Genomic DNA, 25,117 nt, shown 5'->3' on the forward strand with positions numbered 1-25,117 from the left:
TCCAATGGTTTTCCATTTTCACGACGGACAATTGCTGGGGCTGTAACTTCATTAAGGCCACGGCCACTACCTTCCCCTGTTTGTACCTTTGGTATACCAGCGTCATTATGAACGTTTAAATGACTAGTGAAAGGAATAATATGTAAGGAATATCGTACTTAATATCTTTCGTCCAGACCCAATCAAACGCAGAGAGACGCCTTCGTGAATACATTTACACATTGCAAACCATGCACAAAACAAGGTACCTTTGTATGTTGCGTCCTTTACTTCTGATTCACAACGATGGGCATAGAGGTGGTCTTCTTGCTTGCTCTTTGTCGCACAATTTATTTGAGTGAAATAATTTCTATTGTGTATATATAGAGAATATATTTTCGATGCAGGTTATACTACTGTATTTAAAAAGTAAGTAAGGTATTACCTATCTTGATATTTTACCACTGGATGGTCCGGGCTGCATCTGTTGTGAAATGGAATCAATTACCTTAATTGTATCATGGGACCATAAGAGACAGTAAGTATTAGAGTGCCACATTGTCAGAGTGAACACTACCTCGGCCTCATTACTTGGCCTCATGGTCGAAATGAAATAATACTGAAGTGGAAATGAGAAGTTCCTTACTACTCGAGGAAATAATAGCAACATTTGCTATGACAATACTTGCACGGTCGTTAGCAAACAGTACTACAGCAGCCTAGCTTTCAACGAACTGAGATGTATTGATATAATGAAAAGTGGCTATAATTCGTAATTAAATAGCTATAACTCACTGAAAATTACAGCAATTAATATTTTGTTGTTGTTGTTGTTTGAGTCATCAGTCCATAGACTGGTTTGATGCAGCTTTCCATGCCACCCTATCCTGTGCTAACCTTTTCATTTCTATGTAACTATTGCATCCTACATCTGCTCTAATCTGCGTGTCATATTCATAGCTTGGTCTACCCCTACCGTTCTTACCACCTACACTTCCTTCAAAAACCAACTGAACAAGTCCTGGGTGTCTTAAGATGTGTCCTATCATTATATCTCTTCTTCTAGTCAAATTTAGCCAAATCGATCTCCTCTCACCAATTCGATTCAGTACCTCTTCTATCGTGATTCGATCTATCCATCTCACCTTCAGCATTTTTCTGTAACACCACATTTCAAAAGCTTCTATTCTCTTTCTTTCTGAGCTAGTTATCGTCCATGTTTCACTTCCATACAATGCAACGCTCCACATGAAAGTCTTCAAAAACATCGTTCTAATTCCGATATCAATGTTTGAAGTGAGCAAATTTCTTTTCTTAAGAAAGCTCTTCCTTGTATGTGCTAGTCTGCATTTTATGTCCTCCTTACTTCTGCCATCGTTAGTTATTTTACTACCCAAGTAAAAATATTCATCTACTTCCTTTAAGACTTCATTTCCTAATCTAATATTTCCTACATCACATGCCTTTGTTCGACTGCACTCCATTACTTTTGTTTTGGACTTATTTATTTTCATCTTGTACTCCTTACCCAAGACTTCATCCGTACCATTCAGCAACTTCTCGAGATCTTCTGCAGTCTCGGATAAAATAACAGTATCATCGGCAAATCTCAAGGTATTGATTTCCTCTCCATGGACTGTGATTCCCTTTCCAAATTTCTCTTTGATTTCCTTTACTGCCTGTTCTATGTAAACATTGAAAAGGAGAGGGGACAAACTGCAGACTTGCCTCACTCCTTTCTGGATTGCTGCTTCTTTTTCAAAGCCCTCGATTCTTATCACTGCAGACTGATTTTTATACAGATTGTAGATAATTCTTCGTTCTCGGTATCTGATCCCTATCATCTTCAGAATCTTAAATATCTTGGTCCAAACAACATTATCGAATGCCTTTTCTAGATCTACGAATGCCATGTACGTGGGCTTGTCCTTCTTGATTCGATCCTCTAAGATCAGACGTAAGGTCAGGATTGCTTCACGTGTGCCTACATTTCTTCTGAAGCCAAATTGATCTTCTCCCAACTCAGCTTCAACTTGTTTTTCCATTCTTCTGTAAATAATACGTGTTAAAATTTTGCAGGCATGAGATACTAAATTATTGGTGCGGTAGTTTTCACACCTGTCAGCACCGGCTTTCTTGGGAATAGGTATAACAACATTCTTCCGAAAATCGGATGGGACTTCTCCTGTCTCATACATCTTGCACACTAAATGAAATAACCATGCCATGCTGGTTTCTCCTAAGGCAGTTATTAATTCAGAATAGTTGACAGAATTCAGAGTTCCAGCAGACTAACTGTGGTGAAAGAAAAAGAACCGTGTAATGAATAGTCAACACCTGCAGTTATTCCCGCCCTTTTCAATGCAGGTTATACTACTGTATTTAAAAAGGAAGTAAGGTATTACCTGTCTTGATATTTTACAACTTGATGGTCCGGGCTGCATCTGTAGTGAACTGGAATCAATTTCATTGAGGCTTGGCTTCTGCAAATAGTATGTCAGTCATACTATTACCTTAATTATATCATGGGACCATAAGAGACAGTAAGCCAGCCTCATTTGTGACACCAACATTTTTTAATTGTTGTTTTGAAACGTTAGATGAAATGTTTCAACATCAACATCCATGAATATATTAAAGAATCACATGATATTTAAGACTTAAAAGTACTTACAATATGCTCAGTGACGCCTTTACTTCAGTCTTTATTACAAGTAGGCACAAATATCCTCCATCGTGTGAGCTGAACACTTGGGAATTTCCCCCCCCCCCCGCCATGCACTCCTGACACCTAAAGGTCACAGTGAGTACTGCTTCCTGGCTCAAATGAGGCCTACTCTACACTACAGAGTCATTTACTTTCAGCCTAGAAATATCTGAAGGGACATGACAGATCTCAAAATTGATGAAATTTCAACGCGTCATATGAGGCTTAGTATATATGTGCGAGAGGGTGGTGCGTACGAATTATACACATACATTCATAGTTGAAATTAGTAACAATAAGGAAGCGTCATATTCGGTTCCGGTAATAAGTGACACTAAGCCGACGACAGCGATCAGAAAATAGGAATTATAGCATTATTGCTCTTTTCTGTTTTTTTTTTCATGTCCTATTAAATTCTATGCTCTGGTCCTCCTTTACCTTGTGTACACTGCAAGTATTGAATTCTGACAAAATTAAACATCTCTATTGAGCTTAAGGTCTCCTTATGAAAACTGAGACAATGATGCAGATTGGAAACGGAGTACTTTCAATAATGCGTACTACAGTGATCCATTCAACCACAGAATGATCATTTTTAGTTTTATTTAAAAAATATACAAATTTATCACTATGAATAACTATAATGTGCTTAATTAATTTGCATTTCCTTCAACGGTGAGCAATAGGTATACATAGTGTCACACAAATGCTAGGTGTCTACAGGTTAATGGAAATTCGGATCTTTTGTTTCCCACACTCTATACCAAATACAGGGTAATTCTCGCTGTAATATGTTCACTGAACTGGATACCATAGCATTAAAATGAATGTAGTTACTTTGTTCATTTTCCATGTTGTTGACTCTGATTCAATAAACTTTGCTAATTTTTTGTGCATGCCAAAGTGACCTGTCCGAGACATCCGTGACGGAGCTTCCAACCATAGGTCTTCAAGAGTTAGAAGTTCTTCGCGTCGAGAGCACTGAGAGCCTCAAGGTGTTCCCATCTGTATACCACTTCACCGTACGTGTCAGCACTGGAAGATCATAATGCCGGCAGGAAGCTCCTTACTTTGGACTTCATGTATATATTTAGTTACCTAATTTTATGAATTTTTACTAATATCATTCCATAATCTATCTCAAACAGAATGCAATGTAATTTAATTAATATTCTGCCATATTCTTCTTTTATACTGTTAAAAAGGGACATTGTTTTGTAATTAGTCCAATATAACTAAGGGTTCCAATTTCTAACTATGGTATAACAATGCAGAATTATCCTTCATTATAACATATATTTTTCACAAATTTTGTCGTATGAAGAGAGCATTGATTTGTAATAAAATCAGCTCAAGACATTGCCGTAGTAAAGTAGACGTGGAACTTGTCCACTTAAATGTAGTAATCCACAAAATTTGAAGTTCGTTTGAGAAGATATTGAACTTAATTTACCAAAATTATTTGCGGACATTACAATTACCTGCCCTCACCCATTCAGATGTTAACGGGACAAAGTTATCTGTATTCATTTATCTTTACTAAAATCCATTAAGACCACAGGACAAAATCAAGCAGAGGGAAAGGATATTTTTTTATTAATTGTTAAAAATGGGTATCTAAATTGGCAGTATGTTCGATACTTATAATATTCTTTTGGAAATCACTCATATGACATTATGATAAACTTCCAATAAACATTCGGAGTGTTATTCAATCCAACGAAGTCAAATATGCCGTGGAAAATGTTTCCATGTCTTCTTAAAAATGGATCTATATTGTGTGATTAATAACTAATCAATAAGTTAGATAATAATGTCATTACTTTTGTTTCAGAACATACAAGAGGCACGTCTTACTTTTCCTTATCACTGCTGCGCCTTTGTATTTCCAGCTAGGCACGACCCGGTAGAAGAAGCTCGTCATCAGGTACGTTTTGTACGTGATGCTAAGGCAGAATCCGAAATGTCAAAGAATTGATTTGTCGGTTTAAATGCCAATATAGTAGATTTTGCAACAAAGAGCATGAAGGCAAAGCCTGGTATGATTCTGTTGCCCGTAAATATGCTTTTCCCAAAATAAAGTTTCCGATATGATCAGTACTTAGATATTGAGTCAACCGAGTGATTTGTTTCCTGAATTTTCTGAGTAAATAAGCATAGAATTTCTTCCTTGTTTTTATTACATTCACAAATATATGCCAGTTTAATTTAGAGGCCATTAAAATACGATACGAATTTCCGCGAGCTCTCTACCTTTTAAAAGCACCTCCTGAATATTTTTCTTCGCGAAATCGGGTTCTGCCTTAGTACCAGAGATGTATCAGTACTTGGGAAAAATGAAGCTCATCACCGAAGCCATTAGGAAGTGCATGATCAACGATTTCAACGGACTTGTACCAGAATATAGAACTCTCTGTAATATGAACATGATCCAGTTCTATTTTGTGTGGAGTTAGTTCTTCCTCATTTCATACCAAAAATACTATTCTGTTAGCCAGTAAGGGTTCGACTTTATTCCCTGCTCTTTCAGCAATGTAAGACTTTGCGCGAAACTGTCAAGTCTCAAAAGAAGGAAGGCAGGAAATAGTAATATATATATATATATGACATATACACGTAAACTGCAGCGATAATGGTTAGTAGTGGTTTTACACGGGTTCAACGGCTACCGCCACTGCCAGTGCATGAGAGACAGCCTCCACCACTAAGAGGAGCCGGCTAAAAGTGCATGCTTGACCTCAAACGATGTCGTAACCTAACGTAAGCTACGTGTGCAAGTTTAAACTTATGGCTTAGATGCGCATCTAAGCTTAACCTCACAGGACTACTAACCTCACAGACCCACTTTCGATTCCCAGGTTATCTGCATAAGACTGCAAGTTAACCGTGCAGGATTTAACACGTCGTTTCTAATTCTACACATTTTCATCCAACAAGTATCCCTAATAATGCAATTTTCAAAGAGCATTCTTATTACATATAGAATCATATTGCTGTACGTCTTCAGACGTAGAAAATAGATTCAAAGTTTATACCCCCATTTATTAAAAATACTGCAACTCTAGAACTGCTCACTTTAGAAAAATATTTTTCTTAGCTTAACATGCATTAAAATTACTGTATCCTTCAACGTGTTTATATATATCGAATCATCCCTAAGTGTTTCTTTCGAAATTTCGGGATAAAAGCAACTTTCATTATTAAAAACAGTCTCGGATTAAACTTCAGATTACTTTTTAGAGTAAGAATACGTTGGAAGTGAACACACCCCTTAAATTAAAAAATCATTCTTTCAAACCACTAGCCCTAGAAAACTGGATTAACCTTAAAATTCTTAAGAATAATCCTTTAATAGTTTATACAAATATATCAACTCGCCCTTAAGATTTCCTTTTCAAAATTTCGGGTAAAAATAGCCTATTAAGTTAAAAGTATCGGATTATACTACAAATTAGCCTGTTACTGCTTATAACCCTTGGTCACTAATCAATATTTAATGCATTTATTTACACTTCTGTATGTACAACAATAAGATTTTACAAGCAAAAAAAAACATCATCTTAATGAATTCGCGATGTCGGGTTCCTACTTTCTTTTTTTCTGTTATTTCTTTTGTCTGTTGTCTTTCACTGCCTTCTAAAATCTGCTACATCACTCTCCTGCCAGTAACTAAGTTACGTTAACAGAAGATGAAAACTTTTATGAACTGTACATGACAAAAGGCTAACCTAACCTAACCTAACCTAAGAAGTCATTAATGTCCCGATATCGGGTTCCTACTTTCTTTTTTTCTGTTATTTCTTTTGTCTCTTGTCTTTCACTGCCTTCTAAAATCTGCTACAAGCCTACGTTTAGAGTAGCGGTATAAATTACTCAAAATATTCATTTAACAGTTAATATATATCAACTCACCCCTAAGTGTTTATTTTCGTAATTTGACATTTAATGTTACCCCTAAATTTGAAAACAGACAGTTATGAGTGAGTTGATATATACTGTATATAAACTGTTTAAAGAAAAACTTAAAATATGTTTTCCTGACATGAACGGTTCGAGAGTTACAGATTTTTTAAATGGGGTTGTAAACCTTGAATCTATTTTCTACACCTGAGGACGTACAGAATAAGATTGTATACTTAATGAGAATGCACATTGCAAATTTTATTATTATGTGCATTTATGGGATGACAAATGTGTACAATTAGAATCGAAGTGGTAAAGCCTGTATGGTTAAACTTGCAACCCTTATGTAGATAGCGCGACCATCGAACTTAGATCTGTGAGTGTAGTAGTCGTTTGAGTTTAAGCCTAGAGTCGAATACAAGTCCGTAAGGTTAATATTTCACACATAGCCTTCGTAAGGTTATGACTTCATGCGAGATTAAGCCCACACACCTAAGCGGTGGCGGTGGCTGTGACCGCGGAACCCGTGAAAGACCACTACTAACGTTCAATGTTCCAAACTTATCAGAAGGAATTGTCCCAATTTCATGACGTGTAATATCCCGTGATTCAAATGAACTACGTTAGAAGAGGCATTAAAAATATATTCTGACATCGTTATCAATAGTACAGGTAACCAGTTATTATTTCCATGTCCGTAATTTGTCCTTTCAGCAGAATACGTACTAACTTTACAGTCTTTATTACTTAAAAAATGTGTTTAATTATGAGTAGTCTCGAGTTACAAATACCTTACTGATTTTTTTCAAAATCTACATCGTCCTATTTGGGCGCTTGGGAAAGGCACACATGAATAACAGGAGTATGCAGCAAGGTCATCGGTAGTACGCTGAAGACAATTTCAGTTCAAAAGTTTGGAAAAATATTGACCAAAATGCTGTATTTGAATATTCTTTCAGATTATAGGAGATACTGCTAGTGAATACTTAAATGTCATTTTCACGAAGAGTGAGGCAGTGTTAACAAATTACTTGCTGCTTCACAATGCTAGGAACTCCTCCCACGTTTCCATAAATGAATTGTTATCTTCAGCTAACTTGAATGTCTTACTGAATACGTAGATATTCGTTTACGGACTGCAGTTATTACAGATGATGAGCAGTATATAGTAAACTATTTTCGTACTTTAATAAGGATATTTGATATCAAAGGTAACCAAATGGAGTTGCGTAATATACGATCACTCTGTAACACCTTAGAGATGAGATTGGTACGCAATGTACTGTGAGGTACATATTTCAATTTTCTAATAGCTGATAGACAATGACCCAAACGGCAAAAACACGACCAAGAGAGTATTGTACAATATCTAAGGAAGAAGGTAGCAGAAACTGGGATCACAGTTGCAAGAAATTTGTAGACCATTTTGCGCGTATACTTCAAACTAACCGGTGAGATCCCTCTGAGAGAGAGGTAGTGTATCCCTCTTTTGTACTTTCTGTACTAAACTAGCTCATGCATCGAGTGGCGCGATATAGTGGTAACGGTAAGAGGGTGTCGATGTAACTGGATGGGGAGGGGTGAAATTGATATTACAAGCAAGGAAGTGAGCATGTGGGAAATATTCGAAGAAGGAAGTATAAAGCATAAAGATAACGGCCCATTTTACATTTATTCAAGCAAGTCCATCGTAGTGAGGTACAATATGGTCATTGTAGTTAATATCACTTGTTTAGTGTACACAAGAATTTTACTATCGGCGTATTTTTCCACTTACAATAGCGGTCAGTTGATTATACACGGCGTCACAGTAGTCGAACTGAGTTATAAAAACAAAACGTGATGCTACAAGCCGTAAGATCCATAACATTCAAGTATTAGAGTGCCACATGGTCAGAGTGAACACTACCTCGGCCTCACTACTTGGCCTCATAGTCGAAATGAAATAATACTAAAGTGCAAATAAGAAATTCCTTACTACTCGAGAAAATAATTCCCTTTGTGAGTTATGCACTGTGAATAGTTTTCTGGTATGTTTTAATGAGAATTCATGAATGCACACACGCGCAAACACACACTCACATACATACATACATACATATACATACATACATACATACATACATACAGACATACATACATACATACATACATACATACATACATACATACATACATACATACATACATACATACATACATACTGTGACCTTTTGAGCAGAGCAAGTGTAGTGATGAGCCTCTTCCAACTTCTGCCATGGCTGTCTGAAAAAGAAACATAACCTACCACCACGTAGATTCTCTTCTCAGGGTGCTGGACCGTGATGGTATAGGGGTGTCATGAATTAACTACGGATCAAGCTAACTACGAAATAAGGCCACCCTAGGACTGAATAAGATAAATGAAGTAAAGTTATTTATTAATCAAAAGCATATAAATTGAACTTAGATAAAAATTCCAAATCAACTGATAATTAAATGAATGTTAAATATTTTTTTTAATAATTAAATAATTAAATGAATGTTAAATAACCGGGCGAGTTGGCCGTGTGCGTAGAGGCGCGCGGCTGTGAGCTTGCATCCGGGAGATAGTAGGTTCGAGTCCCACTATCGGCAGCCCTGAAGATGGTTTTCCGTGGTTTCCCATTTTCACACCAGGCAAATGCTGGGGTTGTTCCTCAATTAAGGCCACGGCCGCTTCCTTCCAACTCCTAGGCCTTTCCTATCCCATCGTCGCCATAAGACCTATCTGTGTCGGTGCGACGTAAAGCCCCTAGCAAAAAAAAAAAAAAGAATGTTAAATAAAAGTGGCATTGAGTAAAATATCAATAAATTTCCACATAACAAACTGACGTTTAACACAGCAGAGATAAAAAATATAAATCACATCGGAAAATCAAGATTAACTGTGAACAAATAACGATGTTATCGAACTAAAATCCAAAAGAGATTTCAAAACTCAACTAAATTAACGACACAAAACTAACTCAAATTACAGAATGTAGTTAAGACTGAAATTGTAAATCTATTTGTCACAGCATTAATAAGTAATGACTCCAAACAGTTAACTATTAGACTCATCCAATATCAAACATGAGACCTAAACGTTGAACTATAGCTACGAATACAAAAAAATAACTTCAGTTCAATGTAGTTACACATCTATTGATTGTTCAATGGCTGCATACCGCCATTACCATAAATAAAATATTAAAAACACAATCATCAGCCCTAATAACATTAAATATAATACCACTGTGAACTTACAGGACCAATATTAACAGAATTAACAAAAGAATTACGTGTAGTGGGTCGGTGGTCAACTTAGCCTCCTCTCCAATACATTTTTCCGCTGGTTGCGTAAACACACTCATTTATTTACACTTCACAACACATCACTGACACTAGGAAATACGTTTCATATTCATACTTAGATTTGCGGCATTTACTTTGTTTCACCTGACCCACCAGATTGTTGACCTGACCGAAAGTTTACTATTACACTTATTTGTTTGTTTGTTTGTTCGTTCACCGAGCTCGATAGCTGCAGTCGCTTAAGTGCGGCCAGTATCCAGTATTCGGGAGATAGTGTGTTCGAACCCCACTGTCAGCAGCCCTGAATATGGTTTACCGTGGTTTCCCATTTTCACACCGGGAAAATGCTGTGGCTGTACCTCAATTAAAGCCACGGCCGCTTCCTTCCCAGTCCTAGCCCTTTCCCGTCCCACCGTCGCCATAAGACCTATCTGTGTCGGTGCGACGTAAAGCCAGTAGCCCAAAAAATGTTTGTTCGTTCGTTCGTTCGTTCGTTCGTTCGTTCGTTCGTTCGTAAACTGTTCACACTCCAGGGTCGGTTTAGCCCTCGGACACAGCGAGGGATCCCACCTCTACCACCTCAAGGGCAGTGTCCTGGAGCTTCGGACTATGGGTCAGGGGAACAACTGGGGAGGATGACCAGTACCTCGCCCAGGCGGCCTCGACTACTATGCTGAACAGGGGCCTTGTGGGGGATGGGAAGTTTGGAAGGGATAGACAGGAAGAGGGAAGGAAGCGGCCATGACCTTAAGTTAAGTACCATCCCGGCATTTGCACGGAGGAGAAGTGGGAAACCATGGAAAACCACTTCCAGGATGGCTGAGGAGGGAATCGAACCCCCGCTATTCAGTTGACCTCCCGAGGCTGAGTGGACCCCGTTCCAGCCCTTGTGCGACTTTTCAAATTTCGCGGCAGAGCCGAGAATCGAACCCGGGCCTGTGGGGGTGGCTGCTAATCACACTAACCACTACACCACAGAGGCGGACTTGTTTGTTTGTGACATTTAAATTCGTAGGTTTTGCGTTGACTTTCTAGGGATTAAGGATAATGCTGCCTTTATTTTAACTGAGACTGACGGGTTGTTCATTCTACCTAACTCTATTATCTATTTAGGTACAAAACTACAAGATAAATTAATATTTAGAAAATAATAAGACAACACTAACAATGTAAAGTTCCAGAAACTAGGACAAATGATTCAGGTCACACACTGAATCTACTAACTGTATTTTACACAACTTAATATTCACGACCTTCCAAGCCTATTTAAATAATCATCAAGCCGATGATTTAAATTGTCATCAGTGACACAAATGTCTGCCAAATATTATGATAATTAGCATCCCTTAATTTATTCATGCTTATTACACATGCAAAATTTGTGTAATGAAGGTTAGTGTTTACCAGATCACTTAATTAATCAATTATTTTAATTCATGTGTTACCACAATTAACCACAGGCAAACATCCATTTTAAGCGTACAGTGTTTATCCAAAGTTATAATATTTAATGTTGAAATTATTATCAATTTTATTTATCATTGTCGGCAATCATTTCACAATTACAAAACATTATATACCCCCTCCATTAATCATTAGACATTTTGAAGTCTCACAAGTACCTAAATTTTACGTGTAATGCATTCATTTACGCAATTTAAATTCTGAACTGTCATTACTATTATAGTTTTAGTTTAATAACTGCTCATGCAGTAGCATAACTTAACTCTTAATGCGATTTTAGGAAGCTGAAGATGTCCGCTCATTGTTTTTAAAGTCAAGTTGCTTAACGTCGCACCGACACAGATAGGTCTTATGGCTGTTTTCAAAGGTAGGAGCTTGACAACTCTGTTCTGAGATTTGAGGATATTACGCTTCCTTACCTCGCCTGGTTCTGGAGGGTGCACATTCCAAACAAGACCATGTTTACCACATACACACTCTGTTGGTTGAGGTGTACTATCACTATCAATAAGATCAGTATCAACAACTTTACTCATATCGTTTATGTCACTCATTACACTGGCATGATTCTCCTCCTCAACTCCATTTTCATCACTTTCCGGTATATAGTCTGATTTGTCATCATCATCATCATCATCATCTGTTTACCCTCCAGGTTCGGCTTTTCCCTCGGACTCAGCGAGGGATCCCACCTCTACCGCCTCAAGGGCAGTGTCCTGGAGCTTCAGACTCTTGGTCGGGGGATACAACTGGGGAGTATGACCAGTACCTCGCCCAGGCGGCCTCACCTGCTATGCTGAACAGGGGCCTTGTAGGGGGATGGAAAGATTGGAAGGGATAGGCAAGGATGAGGGAAGGAAGCGGCCATGGCCTTAAGTTAGGTACCATCCCGGCATTCGCCTGGAGGTGAAGTGGGAAACCACGGAAAACCACTTCGAGGATGGCTGAGGTGGGAATCGAACCCACCTCTACTCAGTTGACCTCCCGAGGCTGAGTGAACCCCGTTCCAGCCCTCGTACCACTTTTCAAATTTCGTGGCAGAGCCGGGAATCGAACCCGGACCTCCGGGGGTGGCAGCTAATCACGCTAACCACTACACCACAGAGGCGGCATAGTCTGATTTGTCTTCACTGAAAACACATTCACTCCAATCATCTTCACTATAAAACATCACACGGATTTCAGATTCTGACAGCTTCCTCTTACTCATTTTGAATGAACGGTTTTTTGTAAGAGCCCATTATTACTTCAGTACGGTTACAATAGTATCTAGCACATTTCCGCAACACAACAGCCAACAGAATACTGAAAAAATATTTTAGATGGGCCAGACAATACTTAAGAGTCCATTAGACTCAACCTGGGTGTCAGCGTCGCAATGTGAAAATAAAGCGCATCAAAATGAAGAACGACTAATAAAATAATGAACGAGGCCATTATACTATAACATACGGAATTCATGAGCATCAAATAGAAGGAGAAGCTTCTGCAAATAAAATGAAAAAATAAACAGCACAAAATATGACGAGATGAGTGTGAGAGACTCTCGTTAAGAGTGCCGGGGTTAAATAGGCATCTACAGATTACCCCAGTTAACTCTTCACGTGGAAAACTATTTATGATTATGCGTGTGTGCATGTATACAATTCGTTAACACGTTTGAAATACGGATCGTGAACCTTCTTCAATTTGATTTCTTAATGCAATTTTAGGAAGCTGAAGATGTCCGCTCATTTGGCCAAAATATGTCATTCAGTGTTTCATAATGTTTTCATTTATTTCACTTTTTATGATTAATATTTCAGTTTATACAGTAGCGGAGATTAGGGGGAGCGACGGGGGAAAATATTTTATTCTATTTTAGCCATCTGACTTTTCTAAGTTTCGGCAGAATGAAGAACCTAACAGTTATTTTTAAAATGGCCTGAAACTAGGAATTATTTTAAAAAGCAATGTATGCAATATCTGTTGTTATTTTCAGTTAATTACTTCTTTTAATTTATTTAATTATTAAGAAAAATACTTTGCGGAAATACTCACGAAATGTCGTTCGTTGAGACTAACCGATTCGTACAACGCCACGGCAAGTAGAGGAGACTCTCGCAGCAACGGTTCACCCGCTTGCCACGCGCATTCTTCAGTCTGGCAGTCTCACTCAGTCAATTGGGCTGTTATTTTGTCAGTGTGTAGTCAAATACTAAATGACTTTTTAATTGTAACGCACGTGTAATTATTGTCCCGTTGGTGAAAGTTGTATTGTATAGCACAATTATTACCACACTACAGTTGGTAGACTCAACCATTACGTCTCTATCGAAATTCACTCAGAGAGAGTAAAAAAATTACCATTTTCTAGCTTTTTTCAATTTTGTTGTCCTGCCAAACCCCCCTCCTTTATAGTCTTATATCAGGGTACTTTTTGATCTCTACTCTTGTGATCCCCCACTTCTAATTCCCAATCGCTGCTGCTGAGATTATACACAGTAAATTATGTTGCACACTCTCGAATACTTTCACATTTTCAGCGTTAGCACGTCGGCACTGAGAGGTTTGGATTCCAGCCAATTCGATGAAAATTATACTTGTATACACAGCAAAAGTATGACCTATTCATTATATACCGGTGTATCACCTGCACCCCGCACAATGCAAAACCGGTTCAAGTGAGGTAGACATAATAAATATCACAAACGACTACGGAAAAACGCGCTGAGTATACGGCTGTAAGCATTATGCTAGACACATTCCGGCAAGCACAAACGTACATACTGCACTCATTGATATAGGCTACCAATATACGGGCTGAGGGGCATGATACACCACACTGTGATTACTTATGCAAGGAAAATCTGTGTGTAAATTGTATTTATGTCATCCTTACGCATTGAAGTTTTTTGGCAACGTAAGGATGTGAAAGGGCTAGGATAGTGTCTATACATTCGAGTCATTGTTCCTGTGTGGGTAACTACTTTGCTTAAAATTATGAGTACTTGAATATGGTATTACTCTACGAAGAAGCAAGACGTAATGCTTGAGAAGCTGGATTCTGATACCAAGAACAAATCCTGGACGAAGATTACCGGTTTCGGATACATTTCGAAAAGGTTTACAGATGGCTGTGTGAAATTATGTCTTTCGGAAGGGAATTGCACATGGTAATTCTATTATTGGCATGTAACTGGTGTATTCTGAGGCAATAATTTGGAATAACAGTAGTAATTATTAACTATCTGGTTGCCTGTGGTGGCTAAGCAAGTCTAGGTCAAATGTAGCTGAACCTATGCTTTTGACAAACATCTGTCTTAATTTCCAAAAGTAGTTTGATAGCCTATGGCATATTATTGTTTTGAGTATAACGTGCAATAATCACGTGGTTTGTGAAGAGTGTTCCTATTTTACACTAGAGGAAGAATGTGAATCATATAAGACTTCGCATGGTGATTTCTTAAATATTTTCAGTCTGCACTGGGATACGCTACGCTAATGTTTACGTTATTTAAGTAGATTTTATTTGGATATTACTTCTGATAACCTACTAATGTACTTGTTACAAATTAATTGGAATTATGTTACAGGAAATTGTTCAGAAATGTACCACAACCACAGCCCCAACCCCAGTGCAACGGTCTAGGCGTGAAGTGGAAGACCCATGGAATGTATCTGCTACAGGCTGGGGCAGGTTCCACCCGCTTGCCTCAGTGTCCAGCTCTGGAGATGGAGTCGGACCACAAATTGATGGAATGTTTCACCCGACTGCAGCCATTTTGATACCTGGAACATTAGAAAAACTATGTGGCACAATAGTAAAAGACTATCGAGATGTGACTTGCTACCCATCCCCTGACGCGTTTAACCCTTGTGAAGATCTCATGGGTAACTGGTGGCTGCGAGTTTTCGTTTGGCTGGTGGCACTGTTGGCATTATTTGGCAACTTGGCAGTACTGATCGTGATGATGAGCTCACGATTTCGTATGACTGTGCCGAAGTTCCTGATGTGCAATCTAGCTATAGCTGATCTATGTATGGGAGTATATCTCCTCCTCATTGCTATAATGGATTCTAAATCCATGGGCCAATATTTTAATTACGCCATTGACTGGCAAAGTGGTGAGTATTACAACAGGGTAAAATAGTTCAATGTTAAATCATTTAGATAAATCTAGTGTAACGGGTAAGGATGATAACTGGCCTCTCAACTCTGCTTTAAATATAGTACAATTATTACAATTCAACGTGTAAGGCAGTGTAAATTGTTCCAGTACTCAAATGGTAATTATAAGCGAAATGTAGATAAGTGTGCAGCGTGAGCTACCTCTGCCATATATAAAATATAGATGGCGTTTCTTTTGAACACTCTTGTAACGTCGTTGTTGTGGTAGTGAAGAAAAATACGTCAACTAATACTTCAGGGACTCACTCCAACCTCTGTGAGCTTCATAACGTATGGTTTCTGTAGTCCAAACAATACTGTACAAGAAACGTTTTGCTCAACTAAAATGTTCTCAAATTGTTACCTCATCGTCACATGAGGTACTGGCAGAGATTTGTTAACTATCAGAACTATTAGAAACATCACAGCGACAATACATGATTGATAGAAAATGTCGTGCAATAGAAAACTTCGGCTTAACAGCAAGTGCTGCCATTCTTTCTTTCTTTCTTAATCTGCTTACCCTCCAGGGTTGGCTTTTCCCTCAGACTCAGAGGGGGATCCCACCTCTACCGCCTCAAATGCAGTGTCCTGGACCTTCAGACTCTGGGTCGGGGGATACAACTGGGGAGAATGACCAGGATATCGCCCAGCCGGCCTCACCTGCTATGCTGAACACGAGCCTTGGTGGGGGATGAGAAGATTGGAAGGGATATACAAGGAAGAGGGAATGAAGCGGCCGTGGCCTTAAGTCAGGTACCTTCTCGGCATTTGCCTGAAGAAGAAGTGGGAAACCACGGAAAACCACTTCCAGGATGGCTGAGGTGGGAATTGAATCCACCTCCACTTTCAGTTGACCTCCCGAGGCTGAGTGGACCCCGTTCCAGCCCTCATACCACTTTTCAAATTTCGTGTCAGAGCCGGGAATCGAACTGGCACCTCCAGGGGTGGCAGGTAATTACACTGACCACTACACCACAGAGGCGGGGCAAGTGCTATATGGATTATAAATGATCCACAATTTATTTACAAAAACACATGGTTCATTATTTCGTAGACTGAATGAGAACGGTACCTCGCATTCCAGTACAGGACCTTTGTTCAATTTATCATCTTTAAATAATAGGTCAAAGTGTAACTTTCACAATCGATATTAGAAATGACAAAACTTATGTCATCAAAAGATGCACACGTATCCCAGAAAATTATATAGTTCATATATATGTAAGTATACATGTTCACTATCTATGACGTAGCGTAATGGTATTGCAGTATTGCAACAAACTAAAGACTTGTAAATTGTTAGATATAGTTATCATCGCCTAAATTTTTGAAGGAAATACGGTATGTATATAAATATAAATAGAATGAATACATTACTGAACTATTCCAGGCTCACGAAGATAAAATGCCTCAGTTATGAAAAGTTCACGGTTAATACATAACGTTAGTATAGCCTACCGGGAGGACCACCGGCCCCTTGCGATCCAATTTTATGCATCCTTTCACATTTACTACAATTTTGAAAGACATCGGTCCCTCTCCCTAAATCGGGGTAATTTAACGAGATGTGTGTTTACGGGATAGAAGAAAGCAGGAGTCGAGAGCACCACTATTAATTCATTATGGGTACCTCGAATGAACCCGTAAAACGAGTACAGATACTCAGAGCACGTACTTTAAAACAGGAGGTGGACGCACAGACCGGGAACACGGTATGGTATACGCTGGAAAGTGGGCGGCATACGTCAAGTGTCGCAGTAGCGGACGTGGCAAGCGGGCGGGGAATAATGTGATAGTGGACAGTGCTCGAGGTAGGAAGTTCGAATCCCACATACGAATTGTTTTATCAGCCACTTGCCTGGGATGTGGTTGCATACTGACAGCTTCTAAGGACTGATTGGTTTATTTGACCCTGTCAACGACCGAATGTTCGTTGCATTGGGTATGGTGCTGGGTTGGACGAGGATGAGGAGAGATTGGTATGTGATCAGTTAGCTACGCTGTACATGTCCCAAGCTTCGTAGACCAAACGTAGAGCAAAGAGTGCCCCATTGGAACGATAACAACTTCCGATGGCAAGTAAGCTTCGAAATGTATTCCAGTGATGAGTATGTGGATATATTACGTATCAATGGAAAAGGTAGACAGAATGCATATCAGCCACAACGCCTGGACCAAGAACGCTATCCGGATAGACGACCACCGACGGACATGATCTTTCGGAGTGTGGAAACACGCCTGCGGGATACTGCATCCTTGGGAAGGATACGGTCTGTTCGAGATCGTCCCGTGCTGTCTGCTGATAAGGAAGAGGTCGTGTTTGACGCTATGCGGCGTAATCCCCATAGTAGCATACGGGTCATTGCACAGGAGTCGAACATCAGCCGAGTGTCTGTTACGCGGATATTGCATACCGACCGGTTTCACCCGTACGTCTGAACTTACACCAGGAACTCCATGGTCATGATTTTGATGCCCGGATGGAGTTCAGTCAATGGATCATACAGCATGTGGACACTTATCCTGATTTTCTAGCGACTCTCTTATTTAAGGACGAAGCATGATTCCACAACAATGAAACTGTTAATCGCCATGACATGCATTACTGGAGTGTGGATAATCCCAATTGGGTGCGACACACAGCTTTCCAGGTATAGCGGGGCGTGAATGTATGGTGTCGAATCATGGGGTCATTTCCCATTTCTTTGAGGGCTATCCAAGCAGACAACGCTATCTGCGGTTTCACCAAGATGAACTACCACCGTTTTGGAACATATGCCACCGCTTGATCTCTGCAGGATGTGGTTTCAACATGACAGAGCTCAAGTATTTTCTAACTTCTGAGCCACTTAATTAAAGAAATAACATGTTTAGGAGCTAAACATTGTTATGTAATTATATAAAATGGATTGTATTTTAACATACCTGTCTTAATTTCGGCCGAGCTCAGGGTAGAAGGGCGTGGTGCGTCCGGATGTGCGCAATAAAGTCTCTAATTACTAAAATAACCAAGAGTATATGGGCAGATAATACGTGCATATAAATCTAGTAAATAAGAGCGCAGGTAATCTTGTAAAATGGACTTATTGAACGAAAACTTTAATTAAAATTATACTAAATAAAAATAAAACAAAACCTATAACCGACTATTGGATAAGCAAATAAAAGTGACACGTATATATACATAAGTTAACATTATTAAAACATTCTTACAAATAAAACCGAGTAACGAAACCGAGAAATTAGAACGACATTGTTTACATGGGATATGCATTAATTACAATTTATTTGTTATGTTGCCTACTTCTTTATGTCCCTAGTTCTTTGCTCGATGTCTCCATATCTAACCGTACAGGAGATGTGCTAGCAATATCCAATAAACTAGTAATTGGCCTAATTTACATATGTATATTTCGATCACTCGGGCACAAACATATAAAACACTTGTTTAGAACTGCGTCTAAATTACCCATCCAAAATAAACATAGATTCTTATCATATGGATCCGTACCCATGAGCACGGATAAGTTCAGAACCTTTCATCAAAAAATTAGCCATCCGGCAATGTCTCCAGTTGATCAACAAAAGACAACATCACAACACAGAAATAAATATCCTGGAGACAACAATAAAAGCATAAGGTATATATATATATATATATATACTAACCACACCTGCAAAAACACACACAGAATATATACACTGAAGGTGATGGACGTATGGGGTCTAGTACCCCACATAACCGGGCACGGAACATTGCATCTCTCACACATAGACTCAGCATATCAACATTATTGACACGACAGAGAAGATCAGCTGCTTAGCAACAAACATCGAAGTAACTAGGCTTTGTGGTAAGGCAATTCACTCAGCTAACGCCATCACTTGTAAATAACTTTTAATTCTCCCTCTGCCTTCAGCCTAAAGGTGGGTGAAGGGGGCCTTTTTACCTGGGTAAGAACAATACCACGTCGGGGCCTGGTCAACTTTCTCGGTGCTTAAGAATGGCATGCATTTCCCACCAGCAAAATATAGATCACAGCGTTACGTTATTCTCGTATAATACAAGCTGGCTTACCAACTCATATTTATCGTAGCTTCAAATATAACACCATGGCTTCCATCGCCTATCTCTTGTCATCGCAGCCCTGTAAATATCTATCGACAATTCTCTAGTCTCGCATATAAATGATCATCGGTTCGATGACCGCTACATTCATGAATTTCCCTGCCACCATACTCAAAGTCCCTACTCTACACTGGGCGTTGAAAGATCTCCCGTTGCGTCTCCTCGCAGCTGAAATTCATACGGCATTCAAAGAAACATCCTATCATATGCTGTCTCTCGTCTAATCTTATTAAATATCACGACACCGATGGCGTACACCCCACTTGGTTTTATGAAGAATATGCCCGAATAACTCTATCTAAAATGAACACACACTGGAATAAAGTACTAATAACTATAACACACATATGTATTTAACCAACCTATTCTACACCTTATCCTCATCTAAATTATGTACAACACTTAGCTCGATGACTTTGTACTCTTACAGCCATGAACGTATTTAACTTTACTTAAAATGAACAAAATAATTGCCATTCAGGCTTACATTTAAAGATTAATTTACATGTTTAAGTATGCCCTAACTAGTGTATCTAGATATCACTTCACATGCTTATAAACAAAAAGACTTAACTTGGCAGCAACTATTCCATCAGCGACGACACATAACCGCTATGCCATGGGTGCTTAGCCCATGACGACGTTACACAGCACAGGGATGAAGGTCCTGTTCTCGACTCCGGGATACTTCATGGTTGCTCTCTCCTTGATGTCGGTTGTAGCTGAAAATATTCCGCCACGTTAGAAACATCTACTTCACAGCTTAGCGTGTAAAAATCAACGATTGCAACCTTTGCACTGGCTACTATTTGACTATAGCCTCCGCGTAGATGTAAGTTTAATCTGTGAGGCACTAAATTAAGAGAACTAGCCCGGTTTCAATCACTCCTTGACAGCAGTTATATTTTAAACGACTCGCACACGTTAAGAACACAGTTCGCGTACGTACAAGGTAATACTTATAATTTTAGTTCTTCACTTGCTCCTTTGAGCTACCTCACGGCCATTGTATTTAAGTTTTACGAAAGCTTCATAAAGAAATATATCTTGTTAGCTCACGAATTACGACACGTCGCTTTTGGAGTTTCAAATCAGAAGGAGCCAGTGAACATGAGACAATGAGGGATCTTCCTTTCTCACCACATAATTTATAGCCTCTAGAGGACGCTTGCTTCTAGGGTAACCTCGACAAACTGTCCCTTTTCCCTTGTAACAGCAATACAACTGTTAACGGCCGCTCCCGTAAATACGCATATCTCTCATTTTAGCAGAAATGTGTAATATTATCAACTCCTCTTACTAGATAACTCTAGACTTAATTATGTGTGGTGTCAGATCTGTGGAATTTAGATTAATGGCGGATTAATTGATTGAAATTCAGATGATTCCATAACTGGAAAAGAGAAGTTTGTTAACCTGTGAAAATTGTTCGGTACATCCCCTGGTTTAAATCCCACCTCCTCCAGGTTTTCTGCGCTTGGGCACGCCTACATATAGGGGTCTGCATGATTTCAATCACGGCTTGCGGCTCAAGTCCAACTAGAGGAATTCGGGGTTCTCACAGCTTATGGCACGGCCAACCAGGGTTCCATCCATCATTTCCCCTGACTGTATGGAGTGCTAAATAAAACTATACCGCAGCATTGCAATAAATAAATTGAAGCATATTATGATATGGTTCATCCTCCTACCAACTGGGAAAGAAAAAATTATGAATATGTCTTTTCTTATCTATGGATAACCTGAACTTCTCAACACTGAGGCTCATTTCCCTCGCTTCCTCTTCTCTCGATCCTCAATCGCTGAGCGTTTTCCAGTAGGATGTCATTCTATTTCATTGCTTGGTAGTGTATATCTGGCAATGCCTGGAAATTCCTCTGGTTGCTTTCACTCCAGTGTATGAGTGTCCATTAGGCTTCATTGGGTCTTCAGCACTTACCATGTTTACTTTTTCTTAAGCTTCCTCCTCTTCTTCTACTTCCACCTGGATCACAGTCTCCTTCTCTCCGTCTTCCTCATTTTCGATGTAATTTTCTTCTTCACTATCCTCATCTCCATCACCCATCTTTTCTCCATCTTGTATATCGTCGATCCTAATCTGGCCTGGTGGGTAACAGGACTTTTGGTTTTCTGCATTGAAAGTTTTCTCTATTGAAACGTCCATGCTCCTGAGTTTGTATGTGTTATTGTCATAAAAATGAACAGTTCGATATGGACCAATCTATAAGTCTGCAAATTTGTGGTAAAAACGAGCAAGCACATCTGACGTACCAGGTCTCTTTACCAACACTAGTTCATTGATCGTCCTGCGTAAGCGCCGTTCTGCCTGCGCTTTCATTCGTTCCACCGTGTTTTAATGCACACTTCTGTAGATGGTCTAGGGGCACTTAGACAAGGTATCACTCCATGCCATGGTCTAGTCGAATACACGTTGCAATGTACACCGAGGGTATCTGTCCGGTTGATTCATGACGAGAAGTATTAGTGCTTTCAGTGATTATAGGGATGACATCTAACTAATTCCAGTGTTCCCTGGGGTTTAAAATATGGCAATACTTATTAACTTCTCGCATTATGAGTTCACTAGGGTTCGACTCTAGGTGATGGACAGAACTCAAAATATGCTTGAACTTCTCAAGCTCGCAATTGAATATAGGTGGGGCGAATTGTGGTCCATGGTCGCTTAGTATATTTTCTGGTTTACCAATCCTAAAAATTATTTTGTTTTTAATTTGGTTCAGCGCTGATCTTATGTTAGCTTCCTCTGCTGGACACAGGGTTAGGAATTTACAGGAGACCTTCATACAGACGAGAATGAATTTTACCCCACGGAGGCAGACTGGAAGTCCGCAACAGTAGCCTACTGCAAGTATCTCTCTAGGCTTGCTAGGCAATGAGGCTTTGGGTGTTTGCTTAAGTAGAAAAGTGTTTGGTTTAATACACTGGCAAGTATCGCACTTGATGTAGCATTTTTCTCATACGAGGCCAAATAAATGTTTCCTTCAGTACGGCCATCACCTCGTCAATGCCAGCATGACCAGTTGTATGATGTCCTAACCAAATTAAATCGATCTGGAGCACCGGTGGGACTACAATTCGAAATTTAGTATGAATTTCGTCAATGAAGTTATGTAGTAGGTTATTGAAGTAATGGAATGATGTAGCCTTCTTCTGCGCCTCAATGAACCTTGGAGTTCAGGGTTCGAGTTCCTTCTTGAAGTAATCTATCTGGAGACGAGTACGTGGGTATTTAGCCTGTTCTTTACCGATATCTCGTAATCTACCAATAATGTTCTGGCCTAGGTTAGTAGTAGCTTCTTGTAGGTTAGGGTTTATACTAAGAGCATCTGCTACTATGTTTAGTTTTCCAGAAGAGTGCTCTAGAGTTAGATCCAACTGCTGTACAAATAGTGACCAGCGGCAAATGCGATCGCTCTACATTCGATTTTCGTATGAAGGTCAGTGCTTTGTGGTCCGTCCTGATAGTGATAGGAAAGCCATAAATATATTTCCTCCATTGACTTAATGCCACAACAATACATATCATTTGCAGCTCCGTGGTTGTCCATTTCAGCTCATGGGGCCTCAATTTTCTACTCATGAAAGCCAGATATGTAATCTTATTTTCGCATTCATGTGTTTCTTGGAAAAGAACGGCCCCAATTCTAACATTAGGGGGGTCCGTTTGGATGGTAAACCTTCTGTTGTAAGGCGGATATCCCAAGGCATTCATGTACGTTTCATAAAAAATCCATAATTTTAAACCAAAAATTTAAAATTTTGTTAGTATTTAACAGGAACGAAAATGAAGACTGTTATGCTATCAAATTCCCCAATTTATATTTTAAGGTGTGTCCAAGAATTTTTTGTTAATAAAAAGGGTACTATTTGAAATTACCTAGCAACTATAAAAATGCATTTATTTTAATATTTATTTCGCCGAACTATTATCATTAGTGTTCTTGATGTCTCCTACTAAATGTATTAGTTTATCACATTTGCACAAAGAATTATAACACATTCTTTTTTAAATGCAAAATTTCAAAAATAATTTTTCTTTTCTATATACTCAGTTTTTGAACGGGGATATATTTTTTCCTCAGTTCTAGTACAGGACATTCCTAAATTAATTATCTTCAATTTGAGACCTTTTTGAAGTAGATATCTGAATTAGAACTCGACTTATTGTTGTTCTAACCTGAAAAGAAAACATAATCCTTAGTTTTGAGTAAATTAAGTTAAAAGTTTTGCATTATGATTAGACCTCTTTCATTTTACCTGAAAGTATTAGAATTCTCCCGCTGCGTAGGTGGGACCTTCCTCTTCAGGTTTCTTGTCCTCTTTCAGCTTTCTTCTCCCCCTGAGGTACCTCCTTCGGTGTCTTTGGTCAGCAGTGCTCTGAAGCTGACTTTTGAGTACACGTGCCTCATCAGCTTGTGGCACTCCCGATGCTAATTACATACCAGACGCAATCTTCATTCTTCTTTAAACCTCTATTTCAACCTTGTTTCCACAATTAAAGTGTAAAACAGCATCCATTATACCCAGTTTGAGAGTGGACAGCCCCACATATGTACTTTTCTACACCTCTTCCATACCATAACGTTGAATGATTCATTGGTATTTTGAGTCAAACCATAAAGACATTTTGATAACATTTTTGGATCACAGAGCCTCTCATACACAGGCCTCATTGCATTTAGGATTTATGCTTATAATTGTCAAGTAGATTGCCAGCTTTGGCTCGTTCGTATGAACACCAAACTGTCTGTTCCTATAGGGCACTTGTGACGGGAAGGCCTGTCTTTATGGGCAGTCAAATGTTACAATATTTCCCATATACCATTTGCATATCTTTTACGGAACTGCAGTTGGAACGCAAAGCAATTCAAAAATAATTCTGACACTTGTCTGTCAGTGCCCCAGTTAATTTGCCTCTACCACACATCATCTTGTTATGTTATGCAATTTTTGTAAGAGCTGTTCCTAAACGCTTTCTGTAGTGGCCCACACATTCCAGTTTATTGACTTGATTTACCATTGTATGGATTGGAATCACACACTGCCTTGTAACTTTTGGAATCCGCATCCCCATATAAATCTACATACTCCAGACCTCCACTATCACTTGAGCGAGAAAATATTTTTACTGCTCCATATTAGGCGAAGACCCACTGTAATTTTCGGCACAGACTGCGGCATGATCAGCCTTCCAACCTAAATAGGATGGGGAATGCTTATTATCATGTGAATGCTTCTTACATCGAGTACAGCTTCTGGACATCATCTCAACAACAAAGAATATACATCCAAATGCACACAGGTAAACAGGCAACGTGACAATATTTTCACAAAAAACACGCAGTTATGGAAACCAAGGAAGTCCCCAATACCAAAGAGTATTACCGCTGCACACAAAGAATACACACGTGGAGCCATCTATGGAGAGCTTTTCTGCAAGAACGAG

At 39.1% G+C, this 25,117-nt stretch overlaps 1 protein-coding gene across 1 annotated transcript in view; it reads left to right on the forward strand.

Annotated features, from left to right (window-relative positions):
* LOC136863581 (lutropin-choriogonadotropic hormone receptor) overlaps positions 1-25,117 on the forward strand; it is a 97,131-nt gene that overhangs the window by 6,638 nt on the left and 65,376 nt on the right. Inside the window, exons 2-4 of the mRNA XM_068226002.1 lie at positions 3,591-3,708; positions 4,521-4,613; positions 14,944-15,475. Of these exons, the coding sequence (XP_068082103.1) occupies positions 3,591-3,708; positions 4,521-4,613; positions 14,944-15,475 (743 nt within the window). The remainder of the gene's footprint in view (positions 1-3,590; positions 3,709-4,520; positions 4,614-14,943; positions 15,476-25,117) is intronic.

This window comes from Anabrus simplex, chromosome 2 (genome assembly GCF_040414725.1).
Source record: "Anabrus simplex isolate iqAnaSimp1 chromosome 2, ASM4041472v1, whole genome shotgun sequence".
Lineage (NCBI taxonomy): Eukaryota > Metazoa > Arthropoda > Insecta > Orthoptera > Tettigoniidae > Anabrus > Anabrus simplex.